Raw genomic sequence first — 21,884 nt, 5'->3', positions numbered from 1 at the left:
CCTTTGCAGGTGTGGCGGGACGGGAGCCGTGTCCGGGTGCCAGCGGCCGGGGGTCACAGCGAGGAGCTCCTTCTCTGTCCCCCTTCGCTGTCCCCCGAACCCCTCGGCCCTGCACCCCCCAGTCCCCAGCCGCGTCCAGCTCGCCTTCCCGGCCCCGCTCGGGTCCCCTGCTGCCAAACGCGGCTTTCTGCCGCCACCTGGTGATGGACACGGGCCCAGCCTCACACACTGGTCAGCAATTGCTGCTTTATTCGCCCGTGTGACCCACCCGTGTCCATCCGAGCGCCGGCCCCGCGCCGGGCTGCAGTGGGGAGGAAGCGGGGCTTGGAGGGACACAGCTCTTCCCTGGGGCCCGGGGATGATGTGCTGGCATCAGTGCCACAGGAGGACACCGCGCCCGTCCCGGTGCCAGGGGAGGATGCTGAGCTCGCTGTGTGCCTGCTGGGGGGAGGCAGCAGTAGCAGCAGCAGCGCTGTTCTCTCCCACCAGCCCCGAGCGTGTCCCTCATGTCCCGGACGTGCACAGGTGGGAAGGCTGCTGCTGATGGGAGGTTTTGGATCTTGGCTTGTGCCTTGCAGACAGACTCCAAAGCCCCTTGGCCTCCTGCGCCCACTTTGGACAACCCTCGGGGTAGGTCAGGCACTTATCATCCCCTCCCTGGTGGTGTCCCTGATGCTCTTCAGGAAGCTGAAGATGTGGGAGCCGCCGGTTCCTTTCGCCTCCAGGGCAGACGGGGGCTTTCCCGCAGAGGGGCCGGCCCTGGCGCTCGGCTCTGCCCGCCTGGCCTTGGCTTTGGCCGCCGCAGCGGCGATGTACTTGGTGACGATGGTGATGTGGTAGGACCTGAAGTCCGCCAGCGCAGCCACGCAGCGGTTGAAGGCGGCGCGGAGCCGCGCGTCCCCCGAGGAGAGCACGAGCTGCCTCAGGGACACGGCGCCGTGGATCTCCTCCACGAAGGCTCTGTGCGCCGGGGGCATGTACTGCCTCATCCTGCGCAGGAAGGCAGCTGCGGGACACCAGCAAAGCAAGGAATAAGTTGTGGGCAAGTGGATTAAAGGACCCAACCCTCTAGGAGAGGTGGCCTGGAGCTGTGGTGCTGGCACAGTTTGAGGGACCTCTGACAGCCTGCACAGCCTCCTCTGCCTCCAATTAAGTGAGAAAGAAAACCCATATTAGGTCAGTGCTCCATTAGGGCTGGTGCTAACCCTAAAAGGCAGGGTTTAGCCCTGCTCCCAGCCTTTTGGTTTGTTTGTTTGTTGGGTTTTTTTGGTTTTGTTGTTTTTTTCTTTTTTTGCCAGTAAAGCAGTTTTGCTAATTTCTGGTAAATATTTCTGTTGTGGGCTGGACTAAAGTGGAGCTTTATGAATGGCCTCTCACTGGCAGGATGCCTACACACTCTGCTCCCTCATCTCTCGGCCCATAGAGAGCCTCAGCAAAAAGCTGACATGCAAGAAGCCAAATGCGTGCTTTTGTGAATTTATCACAGTGAGGGAGCACCTGCCAGAGCCACATGTATAACCTTCCTCCCTGGCACTGGGCAGAGCCTGGTCCCAGCCAGGCTGAGGATGAGATGGGCACATGTCCTCCTGCCTGACAGAGCTGGCACAGTCATGGAAATCGCTCTGGCTCATCTCTTCCCCGGCCCCTCATCTTTTTGGAGAAGGAAAGGCCCGTGGCTCACCGCTGTCCTCGCGGTGGCAGATCCCCAGGAGCTCATCGAAGGCGTGCAGGACCGTGCTCTGCGCCGCGCTGCCCCCCGAGAACGCCATGGGCTCCAGGGACACCCCCTCGTAGATGAGCCCCTGCGCCATGGCAGGGTTGTCCTTCCAGCTGAGCAGGAGACACGGCAGTCAGGCAGCGGCCATGGGGCTGGGGACAGGGGCCTGTGAGCAGGGACCCTGGGCTGGCAAGATTGAACAAAACTTTCCTGGCCCAGCCCGTGGATCTCGTCCTCCAATGCAGCCATGTCAACCTTCTTCAAACAGGAGATAAACTTGGAAATGAGATACTGTGCCAAAGCACACAGTGAGCCCATTGGGGTAAGGAGAAATCCTTAATTTTCCTTTGCCAGAAGAACATTCTCTGGGATCGCCATGCCCTGGTGAGCACCCTGTGGCATGGTGCTGGGAAACATTGCCCTGCCTGGCTGCACCTCCTGCTCCAGCTCAGGAGGTTTCTGCAAGCAGAGCTGCCTTAGGTGTGCGGGAGGGGAGGGGGCACTTGTCTGGGCAACAGTGGCGCTTTACATCACTTGTGTATGTCAGTGGCCGTTTGGAAAAGCAGGTAGCCACCCAAACACTCCTTTGAGCCCCTGAAGTTTGGATTTTCCTTTGTTCTTGTTACTCAAGGTGATGTCTTTTTAAAAGCATTTAAAAGTAAAATAGAGGTCAGGCCAGCCTGCCTCTTTATTGCTGCAGATAACAAGGCAAGGGTGGGATTTCTTCCTTCTGAAGCTGCTGGTCCTGGGCAGGTTGGGAGCCAGCATTGCTGGCTCCTCACACACACACCCTGAGCTCAGACCCTGTCAGCCCCTCTTGTGCCGAAATAGAGAAGTGCTCACACCCAAATGGAGACAGAAGCTATGATTTCAGGGAGGTGAAGTGCCTGGCATAAAAATATCTGTTGGCCTTTAGCAGAATGCACTATTCCATGAGGCTTTCAGTGCTGGCTGCAGTGTCTGTTGGGCTACAGGAAAAGATTTTACACAAACTGCAGAGAAAATAGATTCACTATCAGATACCAGAATATTTTTAGTTTTCCCAGGATTGTATTTATAGTAACCTCTACTAGTGGGAAGTTCTTACAAGCAGAAGGGAATTTAAAAGGCATGTTTTCCCAAGCTGATGACCATCGAGACAAGGTCAGCTTGGATAAAAAATGAGAGAAACTTAATCATGATGCATGGAGCCTTTTACTTGGGAATGCTGAGATAAGATGAAGAAGAAGAGAAATAAAAATAGAATCCCTCTGAGAAGTCTTGGACCTAGTGTCTGCAGATGCTGCAGCCCCACAGGGGTGCTGAGGGATGGTGAAGGCACCACACTGGGCTCCTGGGCTGTGGTTCTGCCCTGCCCAAACAGCATCTGCAGTACTGGGGGGGGATTTTCTTTTTTTTGAACTGACAGATTTGTAACAGAGCAGCAGCAAGAGGATTGTTACAGATGTTTCCTGAACACGCAGTGGGAAGAGCCTCTGCTCAGCTTTTTGCAGCTTTGTGTACACAGTGTGGAAGGGAAGAGAAATTCCTCTTCTCCTGTCAAAACTGTTCAGGCAAGAGCAGGAAAGATTCATTTGTGCACAATTCTGGCTGTTGGGGCTGTCAGGGCTGAGCTGAAGTGTGGGATGGAGAGAAGCTGGAGGGAGGCAGACCCCAGCCCCTGACCACAGTCCATGCCCAACTGCCTAAGAATTCCTGAATGACAGGATCATGATGCTCTAGGGAGCATCACTGCCAGATATAGTGCTGCTCCCTACCCTGCCCTGGGGAACTCCATATCCCATCTGGGCTGCCCCTTCCCTGCACATTCCCAGCTCCCCTCAGCCCTGGGAGCTGCCAGCACAGTGGCTCTGAAGGGAAACAGGCTCCACTTACCCAGAGAGAAAGATCCGGATCACAGAGTAGAATACTTCTGGATCCACATAGTCTAGGAGGAAGTCAGTCAGATCAGAGGTGGTGGGCAGTTACAGCCATGTGTGCCATGCACTGCAGCATGCACAGGCACCAGCTGCTCTCACCGTGCATCCGCCTCAGCGCCTTACTCATGGCCTCGATGGCCCCTGCCAGCTCCTCCAGGGCTCTGTGCAGGGCCTCCTCATCACACTGCACGATGGCACCAAGGGCCTGTGTGATTGCCTGCGGGAGGAGGAGGGAGAGCACCCAGTCACAAAGGGGTAGGATGTCTGTGTACGGTGACTCTGAACATTTGCTGCCACCCATGGCAGTGCTGCCCCTTCCCCAGCCCTGATTCAGGGGACAGGAACACCTTGTGGGTGCACCTTGGGCACTTTACAGTGCAGGCAAGCAAAGAGCCCCAACACATGGCAGTACCCACCTTAATGCCAGGCACAGCTGCCTTCTCAACAAGCAGGGTGACGAGGATGAAGCCCCGCAGGCTCTCTCCCCCAGGCAGTGTGACGATCGTGTCCAGGTTCCTGCACAAAGGGGCAGAGGAGAGGAACTGGGGGCGTGGTGGCTCAGGATTTCCTTACACACTGTGGGACCCACTGAGCCCTTGGAGCAAAACCATCCCAGACTCCAGAGCCTCTTATCTGCACCCCCAGAGAGGAGCTGGCACAGAGTGAAAGGGGAGCAGGACTGCTCGGGTTTAGGGGCCCTGCCATCCTCGCCGTGCCCTCCCCATGGCCCATGGCCAGTGGGTCTGTGCAGCCAGAGCAGACAGTGGCTCTGCTGCAGTCCCTTTGCTGTCACAGTGGCACTTGTGTGACAAATACAACACACATCAAGAGAGGTTCAGCCCAAGCAGTGCTACAGAGCTGAGCCAATCCAAACAAAACCAGCACTGCTAGAAAATAAATGAGCAGTAACTACTTACTCAATTTCCAGAGGCCTGAAGACATTTCAGTTGTGGCCAAATGCACAAGAAAAGGAGAGAGAGAGAGAGAGAGAGATTATAAATTGTTCTAGTAACAGTCCATGCCCTGCAGGGAATAGAGGAGCTGTTCCCAGGGGCTGCTCCCAGAGACACCCATGTCCCCACAGAGTTCCTGTGTCCACACCCATGAGGCCAACCCCAGCACAGGCGGGATTCAAGGGGCTTTGGCAGAACAGGAGCAGTTTGGGAGCAGTCTGTCCCTGACACCTGCTCATCACTGCTGCCCAACCACAGGAAGAGCGCGCTTGGTCCGCTGGCATTTGCCTGTTTACCCGTTGGGGTCCTTCCTCCTCCAGTTGGCCAGCACAAAATCTGCGTGGCTGAGGATGGGCGGGAGGCCCAGGGCCTGTGAGACCTCCCAGAAGGGGACGGCAAGGTTTCGGGGCAGGACCTGAGTGTCACAAAGCACAGGGTAAGGGGGAGACGTACTCAGGCTGCAGAAAGATGCCTATCTGCAGGAAGGAGTGGGCACGCTCCTGCTGCAGCCACAGGAAAGGGGCTTTGCTCCATGGGGTAAGTTCTAAGGGAGCAGCATCAGCTCCCGGACCCCAAGGAGCAGGCGAGCCTGCTTTACCTTGCCTTTACCTGCATGGTGCCCTCCTCGCCCTCCTGCCAGACGTAGCCCATGGTGATGAAGCTGAGCACCAGGTGTGCCAAGTGCAGTTCCTCACGTCCTCGGAGCTGCTGGGTGCTCAGCTGCGGCATCTGCCAGGGAAACCCTTGTGAGCAAGGAGCAGATCCAGCAATGCCAAGACCCCTGTGGTGGAGGGGCTGCCCTGCCAGCCAGGGGGAACCCTCCTAGTTCTTCTCCCCTGCCTTTGTGCCTCCCTTCCCACCCACTCTGCAGGATTTGCTCCTGCTGCACTGTTACTGGTTTGTGAGCAGGGACAGTAATCCATGGGGTTTTCCTCAAAAACAGTCCCTCCTCCTGGTGCTGGGATGCCCATGGGAGCCAGCTGATCCCAAAAGGGTCGAGCCTGACTGGAAGTTGATAGAGCACCTGTGCTCCTTTGGCAGGGAGCATGGCTGGGATGAGACATGGTTCTTGTGACATCTAGAGGGGCCCTGCTCCAGCCCTTGCTGGCTGCTGAGCACTTGGATCTGGTGCAGGAGTTATTTCTGTGCCAAAGGTAAGACTTTGCTGTTGCCTGGTGTCAGTCCTGGCTCAGCACACATCTGTGCTGCTGGGCTGCTTTTGCAGGTTTTTCAGACGCTGCTGTGTCAGACTAAGGTTTGGGAGAGCTCCGGAGGCAGGAAGGAGAACGCCATACCTGGTGAACACGTGCACGGAGCCGATGGCTTGTGATCAGCTGGGGCAGCTCCCGGGCGATGTCCATCCAGGGGCCGTAGGGCGCCGGCAGCTCTGTCTTGGTGGAGAGAGGCAGAGGGAGGGCTGTGAACGTGCCCAGGCTCCCAGCACCCACCCAGCCCCGCACACCGCTGCCGATGGCTTGTGTCTGCTTCCCCGTCCTGTGAGGTGAGCCTGTGCGCTCACAAATTAATGGATGGTGAACACGATCTGTCTGTGCCCACCCACTCCCACTGCGGAGCCAGGCCAGTGATAAATAGCCCCACTTTGGGCACAGGACACCTGCCCTTCTTGTGCTCCCCAAAACCCCGTAGCACCATGGCCAGTGTGTAAATGGCAGAGCTCTTCAGCTCTCCTCTGTACTACTTGCTGCAGATGCTGTCATCATTTTAAAGGGTAGGGGTTTGTCCTATGAAACTGCCCGTGCCAGAATAGCACCTGCCTTCTTCATTGCTCTTTGTAAAGTGTTACAGCAAAATGCTAAATCAGAGCTCCCCCCAAAAGCTGCTCACCAACCCCTCTATTTTCCTGTCTGCCTCCTGTGGCTTGCGGATGGGGAGGCACAGCCAACTCCTACCAGAGGATCAGGAAGCAGGAAGCCAAACTCCTCGGAGACTTGAAACCTGGTCAGTGCCAGGGGCAGCGAGGGCTCCTCAGGGTCACCACTGGCCTCCATGGCTGGACGCTGGCTGCCAGACGTTGCTCTGACCTGGCCACCCCACTGGCAGTATGTGCTGAGCCAGCACCAGCACCTTGTCCTGGGGGTCGGGCCTGGCTGCCCAATGGCCAGAGGGTCTGAGGAAACACGGCTAAAGGTTGCTGATAAGGTTTTGTCTGGAGAAACATTAAACTCTGTCCCCATGGGGTGGCATCCACCCATGGGAAAGCCTTGGGTGACCTGTCTCTGGGACAGGTCTCCTCCCAGGACTGCCCTGAGGAGCTGCCATGGGCTGGGAGGTGGCCTGGGGCAGCAGCATCTCAGGCAGGAGCAGCCTCCCAGCCTGGCGGTGGTTGATGCTGGCACCTGGCCAGAGATGCACAAACACAGCGGATGCTGCTGCTTTCCCCACAGTGCTGGGGTCACTGGGGCTGCCGGTGGGGTCCCACTGCCAGAGGGGGGTCAGCAGGATGCTCTGAGCAGGGCCTTCCCAAACAGCAGCTTTCTGGGGAAAACCAGCCCTGAGAGTGCTGCCTGTGCAGACAGTGGCTGGAGGCACTGTGAGGGAAGGGAAGGGCCAGGGTACCACAGCAGGACTGACATCCCCGTGGGGTGCAGGTCCAAGCCCGGGGGTACCACAGCAGGACTGACATCCCCGTGGGGTGCAGGTCCAAGGGCACTGCAGGAAACATAGATGTCACATACAAAACAGAGGTGACACCTTCACAGTCAGCACCATGGCCACTACACAGGCAGTGGCCATCCCTGGTGCCCAGCTCTGAGGAAGGGGGCCATGAGCCACACACATCCACAGTCACACAGGAGAGGTCCACTTCAGAGGGAGCCACAGCACCTGAGCCAGCCCTGCCGAACAGTCCCCAGCATCAGGCAGCTTCACAGCCCTCACAGATGGGCAAATCCCAACCACCACCACGTGGCCATAGAGAAAAGGGGGCAATCTCAGCAGCTGTGGCCCCAAGAGCAGGGTTAATTCTGACAAAAAACATAAACTATGCAAGCATAAAAACATGGGGCACTGGCCATGACACCAGCTTTGCCCAACACCTTTAATTAGTGCCCGTGGTGCTGCCCCAGCGCTGGCTCTGGTGTTGGGTGTGTGTCTGTCTTCATCTCCAGCTCCGGCTCGGGTTCTAGCTCTGTCTGCAGCTCCGGGGTCAGCTCTGGGTCTGGCTCCAGGTTTAGCTCCAGCTCCCTGTCCGTGTCCTGGCTGGTGCTGTGGGGGACCTACAGTGGGGCCTGGGCCCTGACTTGGTTCAGGGAGTGCCTCAGCCTGAGGTCACCTCTGCCCGAGGATCACCTCAAGCTGGGCAGTGTCCTCATGTTCCCATGGGGATCACCTTATCCCCCTCCCTCCCCTCTCCAGGGATCCCCTCAGCCCCCTCGCACACCCTCCTCCCCTGGGCACCCCGAGCCCTGGGGCCCCACTCACCCCTGGGTGCCCGGCGGCCGCTCCCCGTGGCGCGGGCCCAGCAGCTGCTGCCGCCACAGGCCGAGCCCCAGGGCCGCCGTGAGGATGAGCAGAACCAGGCTGGAGCCCAGCACCAGCCAGGCCATCTCGCCATCCTCCAGGGCTCGCTGCAGGCCTGGCGGGAGACAGCTCAGCTGGGCACAGGCACTGCCGGCCCAGCTGGGCACAGACACTGCCATTCCTGCCAGGCACAGGCACTGCCGGCCCAGCTGGGCACAGACACTGCCATTCCTGCTGGGCACAGGCACTGCCGGACACAGGCACTGCCAGCCCAGCTGGGCACAGGCACTGCCGGCCCAGCTGGGCACAGACACTGCCATTCCTGCCAGGCACAGGCACTGCCGGACACAGGCACTGCCAGCCCAGCTGGGCACAGGCACTGCCAGCCCAGCTGGGCACAGACACTGCCATTCCTGCCAGGCACAGGCACTGCCAGCCCAGCTGGGCACAGACACTGCCAACCCTGCTGGGCACAGGCACTGCCGGACACAGGCACTGCCAGCCCAGCTGGGCACAGGCACTGCCGGCCCAGCCGGGCACAGACACTGCCATTCCTGCCAGGCACAGGCACTGCTGGCCCAGCTGGGCACAGGCACTGCCATTCCTGCCAGGCACAGACACTGCTGGCCCAGCCGGGAACAGACACTGCCATTCCTGCCAGGCACAGGCACTGCTGGCCCAGCTGGGCACAGGCACTGCCAGCCCAGCTGGGCACAGACACTGCCGGGCACAGGCACTGCCGGCCCTGCTGGGCACAGGCACTGCCGGCCCAGCTGGGCACAGACACTGCCGGCCCTGCCAGGCATAGACACTGCCAGCCCAGCCGAGCACAGGCACTGCCGGCCCAGCTGGGCACAGACACTGCTGGCCCTGCCAGGCATAGACACTGCCAGCCCTGCTGGGCACAGACACTGCCAGCCCAGCTGGGCACAGACACTGCTGGGCACAGACACTGCCAGCCCAGCCGGGCACAGGCACTGCCGGCCCAGCCCACGGCTGCCCCACTCACCTCCCTCTGTCAGCTGCAGGCCGCTGTCCTTGCTGCCCCCCCAGCGTGACCCCCTCCTGCGGCAGTCGGGGGGCTGCCAGCCCGGGTGGCAGTGGCAGTTGCCCTTGTTGTTGCACACCTGCAGGGCCAGGCAGGGGTACAGGTGTGCAATGGCCTCGTAAAGCCTGCCCCCCCAGCCCAGCACCCGTGGGACTCACGCCGTGGCCATGGCACCTTGCTTTGCTGTCACAGTTCTGTCCGAGCACCGAGAGTGGGTGGCACGTGTTGTTTATACACACCTGGGAAAAACCATGGCAGCTCCAGCCCAGCACTGCCTCACCCATACAGCACTCAGCACATCAGGCTATGGCCCAAAGGGAAATGAGAAATGAAAACACACTAATAAAAAAAAAAAAAAAAAAATCCAAAGAAGCCACAGTTCTGCCTGAATCCAGGTCATTTTAGTGCTCACACCCCACCAAACCTTTAATGCCATGTTTGCAAGTTTTTACAGTGTTTTTAAATATCAAGCATACTGCTGCAAGGAACAAGCACTTCTATGATCTTGTTTACAGTTTCTATTTGCCATTTCAGATGATTGCAGAATATTTCCTTACCCTTCCAGTGCCACACTTTGTTCCTGGAGGAACTAGAAGTGGATCCAGCCATATGGGTACATTCAGGTAGTTCAGAGACACACACAGATGATGCCGCACTCGGGCGTATATCACGGCAGCAGCAGATGATGAGAAGGGCTTGTAGGATGGGTATGTGCAGATTAACTTCCCACACCTGAGATCCCTGGAAAGCCAATTTGCACGGGATGTGTATCAAACAGACACAGACACACACAGATCCTGCCTCATGAACACTGGAACATTAAACAGCACAGTCTGCTGTGAAAACATCAGCAGGACTAGGAGGTCTGAGGGAGGATCTGTGACATAAGGAGAGTCACCATATCAAGGAGAACACACAGAGAAGTATTTATTTTTTCAGAAATCTCACCAAAAACTGGAGCCCTGACACTTCTCTTGACTGCCCAACCCCATTAAACATGCATTTTAGCAGAGCCAGTGCTCCCTCTCCAGCGTACCTCCAAGTACAGTGCCGGTACTTGCGGTCGGTCTCGAACCCACAGTGCCCAAACCTGTCCCGCTGGCCATTGATCTCCTCGTAACACACCTTGGGAGCGTTCTTTGAATCTACATGGTTAGCAATAATATTTGTTACCATTAAAAGGAACACAAAGGAACATATTATGGTATCTAATAATTTCATTTTTCATTATTTAATTAGAGAAAACATACCTATCCTTGCCCAAACCCCCAGCAGTCCTGAACCTCAGAAATCAGCAGGGGAGTAGCAAATGGGGAAGTTCTCTGATTGAGTTTGCCCACAGAAAAAAATTTGCTTTTGTTCTTTCCATTGTTATCTGTGAAGCACCGGGGGACTCTGTTAACCAGAGTCAAACCAGAGCTTGAAATGCTCTCCTAGAGCTGTGCCTTCTCTCCAGGAGCCCCAGTCTCAACCGAGCTTGGTGCATTGAAGAGGACAGGTACAAGATGTGCGACTGTGATGCTGTGGCCAACCCTGCCCCTGAGCAGTGCCAGTGCCACTGGCACAGCCTGTTACCTCTCCCATAGAGCCGCTTGCAATGCAGGTCCGAGGACTGGCAGCGTCCCTGGTAGCAGTAGCCAGTGCCATACCCGCACTCGTGCCCATCCTGCACGTACACGTCGGGCGGGCAGGAGGCCGAGGAGCCGCTGCAGAACTCGGGCAGGTCACACTGGGCATCGGCGGCTGGGCGGCACAGCGAGTTCCTCCACTTGAACTGGGGAGCAGGAGGAGCTCTGCAGCCTCCCTCACCTGCCAGCCTCAGCCCACACAACCCCTTCTGACCATGGCCTCAGGGTCCTTCCCCTTGAGGCGCTCAGGTGTGACACTGCCTGGGACAGTCTCTGGGTAATATTCCCCCCAGGGGTTCCCAAGAGCTGAGCTGGGAAGCCCAACCCCAGGAACCTTTCCCATTGCACAGCAGAAGTTTGGCTCTATCTGTCAGCATGGGAACATACCATTTGTCAAAAAATAAATAAGGATTTTGTGATAATTATAAAAATGTCCCTTACCTGACAATTTTTACAACATAATCCAGAGGCACATCTTGCTTTTGGCTTCAGCCTACAGGTTTTAGTGCAACACTTGTCCTTCAGGCATTCCTGGGGACACATGGCAAACCCGTGTTATTTTTATTTTTTGTACGCCCGAGCTTCTCTCTCCCCATTTTACTTGGGCAACACCCAGCAGAAGAAACGGGTAAAGCTGCCACCAGATCGGTGCCACGCAGAAACAATCTCCAGCCCAGCCCAGCCCGCCCTGGGCCGCTCCCCGCCGCGGTGGGCCCCGCTCCTGGGGCTGGAGCCCAGGGCAGGGGTCTGGCCGCGCTGGCCCCGGCCCACCTGGGCTGTGCCGCAGTCGCACTGCTCGCCCGGCTCCACCACGCGGTTGCCGCAGACGGCCCCGCTCCGGCGGGACGGGCGGCGCAGCCGGGGGCTGCCGAACAGGCACCCGCCTCTGCCCTGCTTCAGGAAGGCCTCGAAGTCCCTGATGCTGCAGTTACTGAAGGCTTTCATCCCACTGAAATGTCTAAAATGAAGCAATTATCGGCTTTTGTGTTACACATTCACCGCCCCTCTCTCACCCCGAAGCTCTGTGCAAGTCAAGGGCTGGCCCAGACACTGCCACAGAATACGATGGCCCCAGGGGTCTATTAATTCACCTTATCTACAGCTCATTACTAACAGATTGAAAAACATTCTGAAGTACCTTCATTTTAGAGAGCAAAGGTCTCTTTTGTCAAATTAAGCACTAAATTGCTATTTAATTAATTATTTCTTCTTAGAGGAATCAGGTATTTCTTCACTGAAACAGTGGTCAGGCATTGGAATTGCTGCCCAGGGAGGTGGCAGACTCCCCACTGCTGGAGGTGCTCAAGAAATGACTGACACAGAACTCAGTGCTCTAGTCCACTCCACAAGGTGGTGACTGGTCAAAGGTTGGACTCCGTGGTCCTGGAGGCCTTTTCCAGCCTGAGTGATTCCATGAGTCTGTGATTCTGATTTGTTGTACTTTTTGCGGTGGAATGACAGTGGTAGAGGACACCTCTGACAAGGGGACACCGTGCAGCCACCCTGCTCCCCAGCCCATGCGCCCCAGCCCCTCGGGCAAACTCACAGCGCCTCAGGGCTCATGGTGCAGACGCGCCCGGGGCAGCTGCAGCCTCGGGGGCTGTCGGAGCTCATGCCCAAGCTGTGGCCCAGCACCTGTGCCAGGAGCACGGAGAAGGACTCCAGCGTCACGTTCCCACAGTACTGGAGGGAGGAGAGAGGTGAGCTGCCAGAGCTGAGCGTTCCTTGCAGAGACCCCTGCTCCGGACACGGATCCTCCCACATACTCCCATCAGCCCGGCTCCTGCTGCCCACGGCTGAGTTCACAGCCATGTGGGCTGGTGAGGGACAGGCAGAGAGGACAGCTGGGACCATACCAGAGCCACCGTGGCAGCAGCATCTCTCTGACATGCCTCTCCTGGAGCCGCTGCGCCCACGAGTGCTCCTTGGTCCCTGTAGCTGGAACAGAGGTGGGGTCACTGCTGGTCCCAGGGACCCCCTCTCGCTGTGCTCACTGCAGGATGCTGGCTCTGTACAGCCCAAGTCCCCTTGGTGCCCCCAAGTGTTTGCTGTCCCCAGGAGAGCTGGGGCAGGGTCTGTGTGGTGGGAGGCTGGTGCCTGGTGCTGGGCAGGAACCGGGGGCTGCCACCATTCCCAACACCTCAGCCTGCGTGGATGGCAAGGGATGGACGGCACCATTGCAGCTGCTGCAACACTGGTGTGAATGTCTTGGAAGAAATACTGTAAGGATATTAAGGATTTAGGAAATATGGATTTAAAAAAAAAATTTTGTCAAAAACTTTTTGTCAAAGTTTCAACTTACATTGGTTTGACTGATTGCTACCATGTAACCTTTAACACTAATGAACCCTTATCTTACCCTAAGAGAGAAGCAATGTTGTGTGCCTGTGGCTTCATAGACAACTCTTTCCACTGTAAAAATCGCTGTAGAAGGTCATCTGTGTCCCCTGCTGTCAATATTTTATCCCCCTCTGCCCACAGCTCCAGGGAGGACAGCACAATGGTGACATTAAGGGGATTAAACATCTGAAAGTATAAGAGAGGAAACATTTACTCTCACACCTTCCCTTCATGCAGAGTCACCACTCTGCACACAGTAAACATGGGGGGAAAGTAAATTGCTGCTGTCAGTGCCTCAATCTGCAGCCAAAAAGAATGAACACACCTAAAGAATAAAGAGATATAGCAAGAAGCCTGAGCCAAAGTCCAATAACTTCATAACTGTTAGGGGTTTTGGGAATAACTTCTCATTACACAAGTCGATCATAAGACCACCAGTGGAGTAAAGAACAGGACTGGAAGTTGGTTACAACCACCTGAGAGAAAGCAGGTTAATTGGATCAGTAAGATCAGGGATCTGCTGCACAGAGGGGGAAGCAACCCAGGAGTCCTCAAAATGCAGGGGTTTGGCTGCCCTGAGGCAAACTGCCTGTTTATCTGTACATCTACATGAGACATGGCCATCACACAGAGAAAGATGTTCTTTTGTGGCACACTGACATGTCCAGAGGGAAAACCTTCGCAGGAAATGTGGAATTTTTTACATAACATCTTCCTAAACCTACAAGCAGCTAGCAAAGAGGTGGCTGCTGCTAACATCAACATCCTCCTCGTCCCTCACTGCACTGCAGTACAAACCAGAGTTAAGGACTCACGTTGTTGATTAAATTGAAGGCCTGGATTATGTTCTGCCTTGCAGCATTCGGGTCTGATCCCATATAGTTGTACTGAAAAACAACCCAAGAGGACACGAGGGCAGAAGAGGTGCTTACCAGGGCGAAGCATGTCAATGTTGGAACACTGAAATGATTCTCAACACTGAGCCATGGAGACATGAGCTACAAATTCCTTCTTTCCTACAAAATCCACAGTATGCGCAACTTTTCAAAACAGAAAACAAATCCATGTAAAAGCTGGGAAATGTTACCATTTCCATGCTCACTGAAGTCAGGCAAAGACATGGAAAAAGTGGCTGGTGTAGACTTACCAAAGCCTTGTCCATAACCACGTATACTGTGAGGTACTTGGGAGATTGTGCAGCGGCTGAGAGGGGCTAAAAGAGAAAATGGGCTTCAAAGTACAGGTTCTGTATTCTCTGGTCTCTTCACTGCTGCTGTTGGCTGCGCTTCTTCAAAGCTTGTGTCCAAGTGTCTGGCCACAGCTTCAGCAGAATCAGACCCCTCCTCTCAGGACAGGGACAGAGCAGCAATGTGAGATCAGGCACCGCTCACCTCATCATCCCCGGGGGCCTTGTCCAACATCTCCCAGGCTGCCAGCCCGCCCGGCCCTGCCTCGGGGGGGCTGTGGGCCAGGGGCGCCTGTGCCATCTGCGCCTCACTCACTCGGTACAGCACGTGCTGGGACGCAGGGGAGTAGCCCAGGGGCTGGATCCCGTAGCTCACGTTCTCAAACTGCAGCAAACCCCTGCCAGGGCACCAGCACTGCCCACCTGCTGCTGAGCACTGGCACAGCTGCCCCAGCACCAGCTGTCTCCGGGCTGCCAGGGAGTGCAGCACAGAGACAGGGATGGGGCTTTACCTGAGCCCCGAGCAGGTGTTGAGGGTCACTGCCGAGCGGGGGAAGCCATCGATGTACCCCCAGTAGTGGCAGCCTCCCTGGGACATGAGAGAGGACAGGGAGCCCCTTCCATGGCTGGGCAGGCCATCCTACCCACCACCCAGAGAGCTGCACCAGCTGCCCTGGGCAGAGACAAACAAACAGCCCAAAGCAAGGCCCGGTTACCTCAATGTGGGCAGAATCAGAGTGTAAAGATCCCTGCTCACTGGACACGTAAGTCAGGAAATCATCCGATAAAAAGGCACTACAAGAGGCACAAAGTGAGGTACTTAGCAGCCATTACCCAGAGCTTCTCAAGCTTCTCACAGGTCCTGGAGCCACCAGGGAGCAGGGCAGCCACTGTCAGTGAGGGCAATGCCAGGGCCAACTCACTGCTGCTGCAGGTGGATGGTGTACGGCCTCCCCTCAATCCTCAGGATGTAGGACACTTCCTCCTTGTGCATACAGAAAAGCCGAGAAGGGGAGAATTGGGAACGTGAGGTTGGGGATAGCATGAGCCAAGGCCTGCTGTGAACAGCAAAGGGGGAGCACAGAGTGGGCGCAGCCATCACGGTGCGGGCAGCTCTGCTGTGGTGCCATTGTTACAGCTGCCACCACATCTGTAGTCCCCCAGCCCTCTTCTGCAGCTGAATCTCACTTTCCCCTCCCTTCTCCCAGCCTCCCCTGAGCCCCCCAGCACCATGCCTGCTTCAGCCCCGCCACTCCTTTTGTGCTGGCCTCCAGCTGCTGTGGGACTGTGATCTGGGACCAAACCCACCCACCCACAGGGGACAGAGACCCCCATGGCTGAGCCTGGTCCCGGCGGGCAGGGGGCTGAGGCGTGCCCTGCCCAGCCTCATGTAGCAGCTCCAGGAGCAGCAGGAGCAGCGCTGGTGGCATTGCACAAAGTGGCCCCATGGCCGGCCAGTAACGGCCCCAGCAGTAACGGCCCCACAGGTAACAGCCCCACCGGCAACAGCTCCACCCCTCAAAGCAGAGGCCGAGGCAGAGACTTGTACAAAACTGGCATCTTTATTGCTTGTTGGGTCTGTACAAAGGGGCCGGGAACAGCCCTTGGGCCAGAGACCAGCGCGGGGCCGGCTGCAGAGGCGGACACGGCTCCTGACCTGCCCGGGACAGGCATCCGTACACTTCACAAAAGAAAGTCAGTAGTCATCTTCAGTATTCAACACCAAAAACTGGAGCCATTTCCTGTCCTTGGGATCGCTTCTCAAACACACGTCCCTACCCTCTGCACTGCGGCCATTCCAACGCGCACACCGGGAGTACAAAAACTCTTTGTCTAGTGAAGGCACCATTTTCAGCATAGTTTAGCTCACACACACAGCATGTCACACACAGTTAAGTACATCTCTCTGGATGACTTCATTCCCTGGATCCCCTCCTCTTTCCCCACCCTCTGACCAGGGCTGGAGATGGGCTGTATCCAGCTGCAGAGCTCATTGTGACAGACCGAGAGACAGCCTGCTCAGGCAGAGCAGGACACAGAAACACAATTAGGAAGTAATTGATTATCTTGGAACAAAGAGGAGACCCCCCCACCAGTACAGTTGGTGAAATTCTAGGTGACATTTTACAGATTTTAATAGTGTTATCTTAATCTAAGTTTATGGGAAACCACAGGAGTTCAAGTATTTTATTACTGCGCACGCTATATATATATTTATGTATGTATATACAGAGGAAAAGATTATTTTTTGGCAATATTAGGGGGATTTTGCAGATTGAGCTGTGCTTGTATCGAGCACAGAGTGAAACAGCCCAGCACACTCTTCAGCACTTATCTTGCTTTTAGCAAGTTTGTGCAATAGAACTTCACTTTTATCAAGTTGTGCAATAGATTTCTATTTGTGACCACAACATCCAGCTTCTACCCACAGCACCACTGGATCAGGATCTACAGCTCCCTCTCCCAGCACAGTGGATGCTGAGCACCTCTGCTCAGGAGGCGTTCCAAAATCCAGTCTAGCCCATGGTACAGGAGCAGAGGGCAGTCTAGTCTGACACACAGTAGCCCAGAAGCATCCTGACTGACACTACAAGGGCTTGGCTCTTAAAGACAGGGTGCATCAATCACCAGGCTCCCATTTAAAGTGCTCAGAGAAGCTCTGGTAGTCCAGGCAGAGACACTTCCCAGTGTTTTGCAGGGACTGCTGCTGTCTTTAGACCTGAATAAAAACCTAACAGCAGCCCCCATTTTTTAAAACCAGAATATGGTTGTGTCTTCTCGTACCTTTATCTTCACTGCCCATCCATGTATTAGTGGGAATTAGTACAGGAGTCTCGTTTAGCCACTCTCTAATTAAAAAGCATTAAACTCAGTGCTCCTATAGCACAGCTTATTGTCAGTCAGCATGGAGTTAAGAATTTAAGTGCATTATTATGCATCTATAAACATATACACATGCATAAACATGTTTAAAATCTCTCTTCCTGAAAAAGTCCTCTGAGACATCATTCCATTTATGCCATTAAGGTGTACATGGGAAACACTTTCCAGTCCATGCAGAGTAACTGTAAATTAACTGACCAGCTCTCCTTGCTTTGCAAACGAGTTACTCCAATTCCTCACTGCACAGTCAGAGAGACAACAATAAATTGGACAATTTCCTTACCAGGGCTCATGGCAGAAGTGGGGAAACCCAAACCCACATGCTGGATTTCAGGACTATTTCCCTGCAGGCTGCTTGCTGCACTCCTGCTGCCAGCCTGGCTGCAACGGCAAAGCTTGGCCAGAGGGAGGGACGGGCTGGGTGTTTCAGTCCCTGGAGCTTTGGTCGAGGTATTTATCGAGTGTAACGTTCTACATTCCTGGCCGGGATCTCTCGTTTGCCCTGTCCCAGGCTGCAGAGGGAGGCTGCCCACGGGATGCCAGAAGGGGAACCGCAATTTCAGCTGTGGCAGCCAACAGGTCAGCTCGCACGAAGTCCCCAAGGAAGTTGAAAGCTATTTGGGAGGCAAAGGTGCCGGTCGGGAAGGGAAGTACTGTCCCTGAGGTAAACATTTCTGCTGTGCCGGCGGCGCTCCCTGAGGTACAACCTTCTGCTGCGGGGGCGGGGGCCTGCAAGGGGACACAGGAGGAGCACTCAGTCCACAGCCCTCACACCCAATGCCCAACCACAGCACTGCCCCACCCCGACCTCCACACCACGACTCCTGAACACGCCACGCTCAGAGCGCGCCTTCAATGGCCGGAGATCCTCTGGGAACCGCCATCTGTTGAAACTCCCCTTTTCTCCCAAAATTCTCTGACAGCCCCCACCAACATGAGCTACATTAGGATGCTCCCACTCAGCCCCTGGGCACTTCCTGGTCTGTGTGTGGCACAGTACAGCACTGCATCTCACAACCTCAATTCAAAAGTAAGATGAAAAATACAGGAGAACTTTCTGCTTGAAGTTAAGAGAAATGGTTTTGCACTTGGCCCTAACATTCATAAATCGGCACAATGACAGATTTGTGAGTAATTTGCTTTTAAACTGACTATTTTAACAGGCCTTTCATCCACCTGCTGGGCTAATCTGCCCGCAGAGCTGTGCTCTGAGCCTCGTTCATCACCACGCAGCCGTGACAGCGCAGGACGAATGCGCTGCCTTCCAGGGTGAAGGAGAAACTTCTGCCAGTGAAAAGTCAGCCCCACTCACACACAACATGTGGTGGAACACCCCAGGGCTCCCTGGAGTGACGGCCAGGATAAGAAATCCCATCAGTGCCACTGCCAGTGGGCATCTGCAGTAACTGCACTGACCTGCTGGGCACCCTCTGTGGCTGCTGCACCGGGTACTGCGGTGGGGAGTAGTAGGGCTGGTGGAAAGCCTGCTGAGGGTGCTGGTTAACTGGGTAAGCTGGGACAGGAAAGGTGTTTGGATGCACATCCTGCAAAGAAAATACAAAGAGAATGTTGACCAATTGCACATAGGGTACCAAAATATTTGTGTCACTAAATAAGTGGCGTTCAAGAACACTTGCAAACCAGCAATGTCAGAGGTGCTCTTTCCTCTGAGAAACTCAGTAGGAAGAAGCAACAGCAGTCTGTTGGATTTTGGAAAACACAGAAAGGCTGATCACAACAGCACTTGGTTTGCTCTGGGAGTGTGCTCTGGCTGGCTGTGGCATTCAGAGGACAACTGCTCTGACAAGGGAGGGATTCTAACGTGGGCTGGGCATCTGTCATGAGGAAAAGGGAGCAGCAAAGCAGGTAAACTAAGCACAGCCTGGGACAACATTTAAACTAAGCACAACTGGGAAACTGAGGAGTCCCCCACCCCCACAACCATCAGGAAACAAATATTCTCTCTGCTTTTTATCAAGGAGAAATATAACTTTCAGAAATTAAGAAGTAACTTTAAAGCATTTATTAGAGCAAAAGTTAGAGCAACTGCCTTAATCTCTTTGGTTGAGTAACAAATAGAGTAAGGGAAAGTAGCTGATTCCTACCATGGGTACAGCTCTCGGAGGATAAGGCATGCCACGGGAGAAGCCTCTCTGCTGGTAGTCCCTGGGTTCAGTGTCTGGCCGAGGAGGAGGTGACTGAAGTGACCTGAAATCCAATAGATATGGACTGTGTGAGCACATAACCCAGACACAGTGACTGTGCAGGCTGTGAGCCCAGGCACTGTGAACCTGAGCTGGATTTATACTATCTTAGCACATATCTAGTGTGAGAAAGATAATATTTACACAAATGTAATAAACAGCAACAACCCTTCTTCTGTTCAAGACTCTGGCAGCTTCCCTTTGCCTCCCTATAAAAAAATGGGACCCAAAGTATAAATCCCTATCAGCAATGCACACGAACAAACGTAACAGTAAAGAGAAAACTCTCTGCTCTCTTGATTTGGGATGGATTTATCTTTTCTGTCATCGCCAGGGGCAAGTTATCTGTGCCACTGGATGCAGGGGCCTTCACCTGACATCCTCGGACTGGGATATGCCTCCACACTTTGGCATTGGCTGGTGTAAACAAACACCATGGACTGTTCCAGGGCAGAGGAAAAGGCAGAAAGGAGGAGGCACTCACGAGTGGCAGCGGGACATCAGCCTCCTGCAGCTCCGCTTCAGCCTGTCCCTCTTTGCAAAGGCCAGAGCAGCAGCCACGAGCAGGGGGAGCACCAGGAAGAAGAACACCAGCAGCCCATTGCGCAGCGAGGTGTCCTTGTCTGGGGGCACAGAGCCACGGAAACAAAATTAGCCTTACGTGGTGTCACCACCACCTGACTCGTAACAGCAAAGAGTATTAGGTAGCAATGGGTCTGTAACTGCTTGCCATCTTTCATAGGAAAAAAACAAAAGAATTCAGTAAGATAGATGCCCAGATAGATCCTTTTCGTTTATCTTTTAGAGCTGATACCCTGGGCTGCACTAGCACAAATCAGGAGACCAGTCGTCATTTTTCATGACTGTAATGTTTCATTATTAAAGATCTTATGAGAGAGGAAAACAGAGCTTTTGCCTTTTGGTCTGATGTTAAATCTACCTCTTCTCCAGCCCCTGTTTGCTGTAAACAAAGAACTTGGGTTCTTAATCCTGACATTTTTATATGCAGCAATTTCTCCCCTGCAGGCTGTACTTAAACAGCCTTTCCCTTTTTCTGTCTGATGATTTGAGGGATCTGCCCGAGCTCCAGTGTGCTTCTCCTGCTATTGCATCAGAATCCCTAGCTTTCCCAAACCCACACCAGCTTATGAAAAACAGTCTTCAAGATCATTTGTGCAGCCCACAGAAGTTACACCAATCCCATCTTTATAAACTCCACATGGAAACAGCCTAAGTTTTCTCCAAATCAGAGCTTTGCTCTGGCTTCCTATTTCACCTTCAAACTGTCAGTGAGTAAAGCAAGCTTCCTAGCTGTGCCTGTTTGCTTTCCCTTCTGCAGGAATCATACTTCCCTTCACTGGGGCTTCCCTTCCCAGCCTGGATACAAAGAGGATCTTTGTTCCAAGAAATCACCTGAACTAAACCAGTCCAGATCCCTACCCCAGAATCCTGAGACAGGAGTGCAACACCTTGAGCAGAAAATGAGTGAAACCCAGCACAGAGCCATGCCCCAAAGTTCACCAACACGTGGGCTGCCCTGGAGCACCCAGCCCCAGCCAGCCCCAGCCCTCACAGCCACTTGCCATTGTACGGAGGGCCACTGTCCACGCTGCCCCCGTAGCCTTTGGAGTCACAGAAAGGAGGGGCCCAGCCAGCTTCACAGTGGCAGTTCCTGTTGTTGTTGCACACCTGTACTCCAAAACACAAATACTCAGTAACTTCCATTTGTGTGCATTTAAATCTGCTTGCAGCAGCCATGACCTGTTCTTACTGCTCAGCCTGGAGAATTTTACCCAGTAACTCCTTAGCCAATTCCAAACAGTCCTTGGCCAGGCATCCCAAGATTTCACATGACTGAGCACACAGAGCTCTGTTCAGGAAGAGTTTCCAAGGATTAGCTATCCCAACAGCTTACACACCATGGCTTTTGCTTGTTTGTTTGTTTGTTTTTTTTTCCTTTGTGAGATGCAGAGCCAAATTTCATTAGCAATACTGGAATTGGGAATTCTTGCCTGGCAGAGAGTTTTGTCAAAGATTTTTTTGACACTGCTACAGGTTCTCTTGCCTAAAGGCACTTCATAGAGAGTTTTACAGTTTCTAAAAAACAGAAAAATAAAGTAATCAATCATAATTTTAAAACTTGCTGCCTCTCTTCCCTGCTTACCCCATGCCCGTGGCACTGCTTCTCCACATCACAGTCATAGTTCAGGACAGAGGCACTCACACACTGGAAGTGCCTGCAGATCTGGGGAATAGAGATGCACGGAGATGAGGGATGATGGCATTTCAGTGCCCCCTTGCCTGCCCAGATGCCTGCTCCTAGCCCACAGCCACACTGCTTGCTGCCACAAAGCCTCGAACACTCTCACTGATAATTCCAAACTCTGCAGAAACTCTATTCCACAAAAAGCCTCTCAGCATGGGGCTGAGCTGGCACTGGAGCCTTTTGTCTCCAGTCTGAATGTAAAGGAACAGCAATTAAATTGTGCCCAGTAAGGACATGTGGAATGCACATTCCTCTGCTAG

General features: G+C 54.5%; 3 protein-coding genes across 3 annotated transcripts in view; all 3 read right to left on the bottom strand.

Annotated features, from left to right (window-relative positions):
* Positions 1-232: 232 nt before the first annotated feature.
* On the bottom strand, positions 233-6,671 carry LOC110473378 (indoleamine 2,3-dioxygenase 2). The gene is made up of 10 exons (XM_021535861.2): positions 6,500-6,671; positions 5,885-5,980; positions 5,199-5,318; positions 4,886-5,004; positions 4,554-4,568; positions 4,053-4,152; positions 3,736-3,853; positions 3,593-3,644; positions 1,682-1,830; positions 233-1,006 (listed from the first exon to the last, which is right to left on the bottom strand). The coding sequence occupies exons 1-10, from the start codon at positions 6,596-6,598 to the stop codon at positions 636-638; spliced, it is 1,239 nt and encodes a 412-aa protein (XP_021391536.1). The 5' UTR covers positions 6,599-6,671; the 3' UTR covers positions 233-635.
* A 980-nt stretch (positions 6,672-7,651) lies between these two features.
* LOC110473390 (disintegrin and metalloproteinase domain-containing protein 18) lies at positions 7,652-16,068 on the bottom strand. Its single transcript, XM_077789209.1, has 20 exons — positions 16,051-16,068; positions 15,525-15,563; positions 15,195-15,256; positions 14,988-15,066; positions 14,784-14,860; positions 14,477-14,669; positions 14,233-14,298; positions 13,901-13,972; positions 13,105-13,271; positions 12,602-12,683; positions 12,292-12,428; positions 11,517-11,703; positions 11,187-11,276; positions 10,693-10,891; positions 10,154-10,262; positions 9,675-9,858; positions 9,276-9,356; positions 9,079-9,196; positions 8,031-8,184; positions 7,652-7,814 (listed from the first exon to the last, which is right to left on the bottom strand). Exons 1-20 carry the CDS (start codon positions 16,066-16,068, stop codon positions 7,652-7,654), a joined length of 2,277 nt encoding a protein of 758 aa, XP_077645335.1.
* ADAM9 (ADAM metallopeptidase domain 9) overlaps positions 15,815-21,884 on the bottom strand; it is a 23,224-nt gene continuing 17,154 nt past the window's right edge. The window contains exons 17-22 of the mRNA XM_021535893.3: positions 21,523-21,603; positions 20,942-21,047; positions 19,843-19,981; positions 19,260-19,362; positions 18,571-18,698; positions 15,815-17,883 (exon numbers count right to left, since the gene is read on the bottom strand). Coding sequence (XP_021391568.1) covers positions 17,769-17,883; positions 18,571-18,698; positions 19,260-19,362; positions 19,843-19,981; positions 20,942-21,047; positions 21,523-21,603 — 672 coding nt within the window. The 3' untranslated portion in view covers positions 15,815-17,768. The remainder of the gene's footprint in view (positions 17,884-18,570; positions 18,699-19,259; positions 19,363-19,842; positions 19,982-20,941; positions 21,048-21,522; positions 21,604-21,884) is intronic.

Source organism: Lonchura striata, chromosome 32 (genome assembly GCF_046129695.1).
Source record: "Lonchura striata isolate bLonStr1 chromosome 32, bLonStr1.mat, whole genome shotgun sequence".
Lineage (NCBI taxonomy): Eukaryota > Metazoa > Chordata > Aves > Passeriformes > Estrildidae > Lonchura > Lonchura striata.
Note: the sequence above shows the minus strand (reverse complement) of the source record. Positions and strands in the feature narration are given on the sequence as shown.